Raw genomic sequence first — 9315 nt, forward strand, 5'->3', positions numbered from 1 at the left:
TGCTGAACCAGTTTTGACTACAGAGGGACTGGACTGCATTAACACCAGGACTGCATGGTTGTATCCTGTGACAGCAACAACAAAACATGGTCTTACTGAAGGGTTGTCAGCTAACAAAAAAAGGTCTGCTAAATCACAGCTCGATGGGTACGTTACATCAAAGAGCACATTAAACTAGATGTGCTTATATTGTCCACGAACACTGTAATGATGCTTTTGAGCACAACAGAGGACACTGAAACCTTACTGCATCAGGGTAAGGGAAATATTGATGCTTTTAGAGCCCAGATGATATTTGTACGCGCAGTAAAAACCATAGTACTTTGCTTGGCAGGAACATACGACTGTCAAATTACAGGTGGTTTACCTAGGGCTAGTCATCTGGAGGGATGAGGAGTTTCTTGAGAGTCTTGAACAGTAGAAGAATGACGTCTCAATGCAAGCTTACCAGTGCTCCTTCCCCACCCAAGACAGCATTAATATTTTCAGAAATCGGATGATTTAGAATCCTGCAAAAATCTAAGACATAAGCATTTGTTAACCTGTAATGGAAAGGGTTTACCTTAAGCTGTCCCACTACCATACTGAGTATACAGCTGTCAGGTGTAGGTTGGTGGTCTTGTGCTGTGATGCTGTGTTGGATTTTTTGGAAAGGGAGGCTCTACAATAAAAAGAAAGTAAAATAAGGAAGGGTACAGTCATTGCATTGTTTAACTTACAAAACAAAGGTTGAGCAAATCCAACACTAGGAAATGTTAAGACTATTTTGGTAGTACTGCATGAAGAGTTGTTGCAACTTGACACTACTTAGGCTGGGTTGATCGTAACAGTTGTGTCAAGCATCAGAGATGAAATAATATGTCACCATATATGTTAGGCAGTACCTGTTCCTATTCTAACTACACTGCCCAAAGAGCTTCAGTTCATCTATCATAGGAACCTTCAGCTTATAAAGGCACAAAGCTTCTCTGCTCTGAGCAGTGTTAAGAGACTGTTTACCAGAGAACTCCAAATTTGCTCCTCTGTTGAAATGGCTACAAATACAAAGGAAAGGTGGTTGACCAAGAACCAGTGTTCAGGACTTGAAACCCATATACCCACCTTTCCCCTCTTTTCTTTCCTCTGTAACAGCAGCTGAGGGGAACCAACACAGCAACAGGCACCATGTTTGCCATGTATCAGGCAGGAGCAGGGGGGAAGGAGGAGGTGGAGATCAAAAGCACACATATTGAAAAGAAAATAAACTTTCCATGCTCATATAGCAGCTGCAAGTATGTGTGGAGTTAAGTGCGCAAGGAACACACCTTGAGAAGCACCAGACATTGGGGAGTAATTCCTCTCTTTCAACTTAGACCACATTTACATTCCAACCACAGACAACTCCAAGTGGTGAACATCAAATACCTGGGGGATCCGAGTTCTGTCACAGAAACGCAGTTTTGGCACAGTTCTATCGAAAGCTGCATTACTGCTAGATGCTTTAGAAGTGGCAGTTCAGCACGCATGGAGCTCTGAGTGACCATATGGGTTATATCCAGAGTCCACCCACTGCACAGGGCAGCAGCACGTGGTCATTTAAACCTCAGGTTGTGCTTTGATGTCTTTGCTTCATTTCTCGGCTTTGTTAACAGGTTGAGGCAGACCCAAGCACGTACTTTGACAAGTTCTGCATTTCACTCTAATGGAAGGAGCCTGACAGACTTCCTAGAAGGCCTAGGTACGACAACAGGAGACACAAGTCCTACTGTCAAGGATGTGAAGTTCAACCTCAGCCCTGACAAGCATAAGGCTTCAGGAAGAATACTAGGAAGCTAAATCCTTGGCTAACAAGAACACAGAAACTGTGGGAGGAGCAGTACCTGGGGAAGCAAAAGGGCAGCTCTCTAATCACAGAGGAGTGAACACAGTTCAAGAACACTCTCTAATAAAGCCTGCAGTGTTTCCTCTCAGCTGGGAGAACAATCCCAACCTACCATGAACTGCAAAGTAAGCCACTGATTTGTAATATGGAATAGACATTTAGTAACCAGAAAAAAAAAAATATATATCCAGAACTCTCTTTTCTGAACTACCAGCGGAATATTTTCCAGGGTCACCATCCCAACTTGAACGTGCCCGCACCGCCAGCACAAGCACAGCATGGACACTGCAGACCTTTGACAAAAAGAACACTAGGAAGGCTGGTTCCACCTCAGCACAACAGCTTCTTGTGGAACAAGTCCTGCAAGAAAAGTCTCTTGAAAAGGCAGAGAGATGAAGGGGAATGAATGTGGTTGTATCCAGAACCCAGCTTCCAGTATGACAAGATGCCAATGAGAGGTGAGACCAGAGAGAGAAGACAGGGGAGGAAGGAAAGGCTTCACAGTCAAGAGCCCTACAAAATGGTGACAAGAAACCTAAGACAAGGCTGGGGAGGATGGTGCCCATTTCAAGTATCTGATTGTGCCCTTCAGAGAAAAGGACCCCAAAGGTCGGTCAGCCAAGTGAGCCGCTACTCATGTGATGCAGTGGGGGAAATCCCACTGGAAAGAGCAGGGTCAGGTGATAGGAATGGTCACCGATTTTGAGAATAGAGAGAAGCTACCTCAAAAGGATGGTTGCTTATGAACATCCATCTGTACTGGAGAGAAGCATTTCTTGAGATGAAGAGTACAATAAAAGCAACTAACAAGTGAGAAGCCACACAACAACCAAGGTTTTTAGTGCCCTCTGACACTAAAACTCGTCTGGGCTTTCACTACCAAAACCATGGAATCCTCCTTGAAGTCGGGAAAGAGAAATTCTGCAAGAATGAAGCAGAGTAGCTTAAACTCACTCCTGGCAACAAATGGCAACAAATCTACCTCCTTGGTCCAGGAGGCTTGTAGAACTACAGGATTATCTCAAACGCTCAGTGTAAAATCAGGCCGTCCCCTGATGGGGACACCACTCTATTTGAAACAACTCTTCATGCAAAAGAATTTCAGAGTTAAACTTTCAGTGATCTGCTCAAGTAAGAAGCTCCAGAAGCACAAACAGCACGTTAAGTTGAAAGAGCAAACAGCCCAAGCAGCTCAGTGCTGACAGGGGCATGCTGAAAGATGTCAGAGTGGCGGTAAGTTGATACAACCCGGTAACGAGCCATAGCAGTGGAAGGGCATGGAGTAATTTTACTGCATTTCTTCCTTACTTTAAGCAGATGGATATAAGTCAGAAAAGCTTTCCCCGAGGCAAAGCAGCATGCCTTCGCTCACCAAGCAAGACTGTGCAGCAGGCACACGAACCCAGAAAGTCCAACTTGCACCACAGACAGGGAAGGTAAAGATGAGTAACACTCTGGTGAGAAAGGGGCCCATCGGCACTGGCTCAGATCCAAGGCAGCATCTGAGACACCGGGGCCAAGCAAATGCTTTGCTGGTTGGGTATCTAAATGGCTTCCAGCCCAGAACTCTAAAGAGCACTGAGTACACAAACAAGCAACTCTGGAGGTTGAGTATCTGCTCATCTAGAAGCGAGCAGTTGCAAGCTGTGCTATTTCTGAGGTGTGTGGTCTTCTACAAAGGCAACGCAGGCACCTAAAAGACAGATCCAAGGGCAAACCTCAGCCTTCACAGTTACAGATGCCCTGGATGAAAGCAGTGATTCCAAAACACAGGAGCAGCAGCATCCTGCGACAAGACAAGCATCCAAGTTACAAAGATTTTTCTTCTCAATGTGTAATAAAAATGGTATATCTGCCTGACATATCATGCTCTGAGCAAAATGGCTGCAGACCTCACACATGCCCTCCACATATATTGCAAGAGAAACAGACTTTATCTAGTCTCGTGACAGCTTGTAAGTACACCCTGTTTTGTAACAGAAGCATGGATTTACTCAAAAAGATAAAACTTCACCAAGTTTAACTAAATGAATAGGGAGGAAGAATTTCAGTCTCTACACAGTAAGAAATGCACATGATGAAGAGGAAATACTGGTTTCAGAGTCCTGAATCGTAACTGCTCACATCTGAACAGCTGACAAACGCTGCGCTGAAGATAAGTCAGGTTCTCCACCGCAGAATTTATTTGCAGCTTATCTATCAGAAAACAAATTGTTCCTTGCAATATCATGTTTAGCTTCTATCACAGGCAGATCCAAATAACAGGTTTGCTGTTGCTACTTCCTTGGCATGCTTTAAAAAAACAAAACCACCTTTCATTCCTCTAGATCACAGCATCAGCTTCTGAACTATACTTTTAAAAAAAATAAATCAATAATGCCAGATGCAATTGCAGTCACAAAATAACCTTGCAAACTAATAGAGTCAATTAACATTCCACCATTAGTGCCAACAATAGAACACAGAATTAAATCACAAGTAACATTTTTGAAGACCAAAAGTTGGAAGCACAAGTCCCATGTTCAAGAATTTTAAATGGCTGAAGTTGAAATCAAATTTTTTTAGAAGCAATTAATTTATAGTCTTCAGAACTGTTACCCAAAGTGTTTGATAAGGATTACAGACTTACAGAGAGTTTTTCAACAATAGCTGCTTTGCCCTGGAACTGCTGTCCTTCCCACGTAAGGCATGATGCATCAATCTGAAAGGAAAAAAAACAAATTCATCAACCTGCTGAGGTAACCCTTAAGCAATCCTGGTAAGAGACTTTGTTTACTTGGCATATATCCTTAGAATCCAGCTATTTGGAAACTACCTCAAAGGCAGGTGAAAAGAAACCACAAAGAGCAACTGAAAACGTGGAATAATCAACTCGAAATTAAATAGATTAAATTTCATTATCATGATTCTACCAGCAAAAAGCACCTGTGCCTTTGGATCAAAGTTAGCTTTCAGAAGAAAACCTAAAGGACACCCAAAACCCAAATAACCCTATGGACACAAAGTCAAGCATGTAGAGAGACAAAAATATATGAAGAAATCTCACAAGATGAGTTGTATCACCAGCTTTTTTCCCCTCTCAGGTACTGATTTGCATTCCCTACTGACACCCAGAGAAGTAGAATACCTGTATCTGTAGTTTTTCTAACAGCCCACCCTGTGTGGCATGAAGTTATTGAGGTCTTCAGCCTACAAGCTCTTCCAGTATGAGGGAGGGCATTCTGAGCATGTGATGTCAGGTACAACAGCAACTGGGAAGAAGCTTTCTGTTCAGCTTAGGATACTGTTTAAACCAGAATCACAATATCCTATTGTTGACACAACTCTCAAATCCAATTTTAAACCTTGGCAAACAGACTTAAATTTAAACTGGTTTCCACTGAGCTCAAAGTCTGCCTGCTGCCATCTCCAAACATCACCCTCACCCTATACCTGATAGGGGCTACCACAGACAGCTATTCATTCCACCTTTTCGAGTTTAAATACCTCCAGGAACACAATTCCCAGCTCTTTCCCATCCAGTTTTCACTGAAGCTCTGAATGTCTCACCAGAAACAGGCAGATTCTGCAGAACTCTATTTGTATGCTCTCTGGTAGATTCTCCAGGCCCTGTTTTTGATCCATCAAAAAGCCACTACTTTCAGCCACACGTGCTATGCTGAACCTGCACAAGTCACAATCACTCTATAAAAAGCTTCATGTCCTCCGTCTATCATCAGAAGGAACTACGCAGTGCAGCAGGAGACAAAAAGAACAGAGAAGGGGACTAGGGGCAACAGCACGACATATTTCAGGGTCACAAATGTAACCAGGGGATCTTCATACTGTTTTCAAATACAGCCTCCTCTTGAGTTTGGACATGTTTCTTTTAGGAGGAAATGGACTTAGATTGTGCAATCTAAATTCACACAGAAAGTCATCTGGCTGACATCACTTGCATCTTGCATGACATCAATCCTTGACATTGGTAACCCGGGAAGCCGGGTGATGGTATGAGGGAAGGAGGCTATGCTATCCCTCAAACACACTACAACTTCACGTTGTACCTAATTAGCATCCACCTGACTCTCTGCTATGGGTTATCTCCATAGCCACTTGCTGTATCAACAATCTAGGAGCAACTGCTTCAAGAACAAAAAGCAACCCCTCCTCTATCCCAAAAGCCCTACAGGTGAGAAAACAGAATAAAAAAATAAGACAATATTTCATTCTAAGTAGCTGCATACCCAAAGCGGAGGAAAGGAGTAGCTGCAGCATTTTCCTGAAAAACAACTGCAGGGGGATAACTGTAAAACAAGTCTTTGACTTCACACGCCAACTCCCATAACTGAAGCAACTCATAGCAGAAGTGACCCGCCCAGATCCCTACCTGGATTAAGTAACAAGAGCTCAATTGACTTGGATCACACCAGTAAAGGAGAAAACTGAACCTTGCGGTGGAAGCAGCAATACAGGAATGCAAAACAAACCCAAGAGCTCCCTGCACACTATAAAATTTGTTTCCTCCCACAGGGTCTCAGAAGCCAAAAAGCTCATCAATAAAAGGGCCCTTCTGCAGAACCTCCTCTACTTTGGACAAATTGTGACCATGGCGTGTTTTAGCCACAAAATACAAGGTCCCATCCTCCAGTTCAGGAACTCTACAAAACAATACACATCGGTGACCTGCATAACAGTTCTCCTGACTACATTTGCATAGGTATCTCCATTGAGTGATCAAAGGCGGGAAGACATTAAGGATGGGAAAGTCCAGGAGTTCATTGTGTGGAAGGTCTTGTTTCCAGGAATTTAAATTAGCCTGTACTTATCACCACCAGTCTTCTGAGGATTGGTAGCAAATGCAGACAATCCAAAGAGCAAACGTTATCAGTGCTTGTGGATGCTGCTGAGGTAGGTGTAGACGTAGGGGTGTCAGATGGTGTTTGTGCAACAGTTTCCGTCCTCAAGAGCTTGGTGAAGCTTCATACAATTCATCCAGCAGATGAAAAACAGGTCAGAAAAACAGGATACGCTGCTAGAAGACTCGTAAGACTTGAGCGTCTTGCTGAAACGCCTCAGCCAGCCAGCCAGCAGCATTCCTCACCACCAGTAATCAACTCCACACACAGAGCACTTTGCATGTTCTGGAGGAGTCTTCCCGCAAAAGTAAAAGCTGAGGTTCCCTTGGGTTTGTTACAGTCTAATTTTGGAACCCAAATCTACTTTGCCCCAAATAAGGAGCAAAATTAAAAACCTAATTTTTGAAGAAATTTAAAACAAACTTAAATTTCTTTAACAAAGTCCAAATATTTAAACTGGATTCCAAATTTTAAATCTATTTTAATGTTCCGAGGATTAATACAGCACGAGATCCAAGAAATACCTGCAAGAATTGCTAAACACAGACTAGGACTTAAGTCACATCCCACTTCGAGAGGAATCCAAGCAAATTCCTGCCTGTAAATCAATGGCAAACTAAGGCTAGCATATTTGTTTTTACAGAGAATTTCATCATAGCATCATCACCAGCCCCCTCCACTACAAGCCACTGGCTACAGCCAACTAGGGGTTTTACGAGTCTGCTTATAGATAAGGCAGACAAACCTCAAAATAGAAGTGAAATGTAAAAGAAATGCAATAAATAGAAGTTGAGTAAGTGTGATTGCACTATCCTGGAGTCAGGATAAAACCCACTATCCCACCATGCATGTTCCCACACATCAAAATAGAGAAACCTAGGCAAATAATGGGACAAAGCCTCAGCCCCCTTTTTGTAGATACTTACATATATTGCTCCTAACTGAGTCCTGTCTGCATCAAAAAGCTGGTAGTAATGTTGTACGAAGCTGGACCCAATCTGCTCCCAGATAGGCTTGTCTCCCATTCTGAATCCTCACCTAAAGCCAATGACTGTAACACAAACAAACAAAAAATCATCAGAAAGAACAATCACATAAATAAGCAAATACTTAGCTTGAGTATTAAGCATCAGTAAACACAGATCCTCTCAGCCAGCCAGAATTTTTCTTTGGAAGAAGTAGGACAAGTATCACCTCTGTATCCTAGACTTTCATCAGTAAAAATCTTGGATACCAAATAGTTTAATTTCTTATTATAGTTCTAGAAATCACCAAATGCTATTTCAGTCAGAGGTCACAACGTGCACACAAAAGTGGAGAACAAGAATGAGTAAGTGTTACCACCTTCTATTCACATATTTCAAAAACTACACCATCTGAAAAATTTGGCAAGCGCTTGCTACTGCGACTTGATCTCATTTACTGTAAACAACTGACATGTTAATATGGATTGTCTGCAAGTAGCTTACACCAACTGATTTATCTGTTCAGCTCCTCAGGTATTTCACCATCCACAGGCCATTCTAAGGAAGATCATCCTTTCAATGGTACACAACAGGAGGTCATTCACCAATTCTCTGCTTAACACAAGCTTACTTTCCTCTTCTATCCTGTCCCTAAGGCTGAAGTATACTCAACATTTATCTTTGAACCTGTAGTAATTTCAAGATACAAACCATAATTTTTCATAGTGGTGAGAATCTGCAGTTCCCAGTGAAGGTAGTGGAAGCTCAGAGGCATCACACACTTCTTTTGGTTTAGACGGATTAAGCACACAGCATGTGCAGCAGTCCAGACAGACAGTCTAAAAACAGTCTAAAAACTACCATGCACTATCAGTACAGATGATCGCTTTACCATGCCATCACATTTTTCAAGAAAGCAAATCCATTTTTTCTTTATCTTGATATCTCTCTGAAAAAATGAATTGTGCTAAAAGTCAAAACACAATGCTGCGCTCAAAACACACCGCATTTAAGATTAGAGTTTACTCCAAGCAAATTAAATTATACCTGCTAAACGTCAACATCTGTCAGCCACTCGTCCCTGTCTGTAACCCCTGAGCTATCGGCTGTATTGCACTGCAGGTCTGGAAAGGCGTGAAATTCTGTTTTAGGACACAGGATGTGACAATTATTTTGGCTTCCTTTAGATGTCAGTTACTCACACACCTGTTTAAGATTTGATAAATTCCTAAGAGAAGCAAAAAAAATATTCTGAAGATCTCCACAGCAAGTTTTACCAGGCCTAACTTTCTGTGCAGTCAGACAAGAAAGCTTTTTTCATATTTTAGGCCTTTGGCTGTTTGAGCTTTACTCACACAAATGGGAACTGAAATGGGTTCAAACCCTAGGCCAGGAGTTTTAAAGTTACACAAATTTGGCCAGGCACAGGAGATCATATACCTTTTGTTTGAGCAATGGCATAAGAGGAATTAGCATACAAGTTTTCAGGGTGGTAAATTCAACTACCAAAGTAAAATACAAACCCAGAGCAACTGCTAGAGCTTCGACACCCAGACTACATGAGGGAGAAAATCGTTGGCATCTGCAGAGCAGAGAACGTGACAGTGGGCGAGGTGGTTCACCCTTCTGAGAAGGGATGTTTTGTAGCCTA

At 42.3% G+C, this 9315-nt stretch overlaps 1 protein-coding gene across 1 annotated transcript in view; it reads right to left on the minus strand.

Moving 5' to 3' along the window:
• NUTF2 (nuclear transport factor 2) overlaps positions 1–7759 on the minus strand; it is a 15827-nt gene extending 8068 nt beyond the window's left edge. The window contains exons 1-3 of the mRNA XM_009894456.1: positions 7626–7759; positions 4491–4562; positions 563–661 (exon numbers count right to left, since the gene is read on the minus strand). Coding sequence (XP_009892758.1) covers positions 563–661; positions 4491–4562; positions 7626–7724 — 270 coding nt within the window. The 5' untranslated portion in view covers positions 7725–7759. The remainder of the gene's footprint in view (positions 1–562; positions 662–4490; positions 4563–7625) is intronic.
• Positions 7760–9315: the final 1556 nt, after the last annotated feature.

This window comes from Charadrius vociferus, unplaced genomic scaffold (assembly GCF_000708025.1).
Source record: "Charadrius vociferus isolate BGI_N301 unplaced genomic scaffold, ASM70802v2 scaffold621, whole genome shotgun sequence".
Taxonomy (NCBI): domain Eukaryota; kingdom Metazoa; phylum Chordata; class Aves; order Charadriiformes; family Charadriidae; genus Charadrius; species Charadrius vociferus.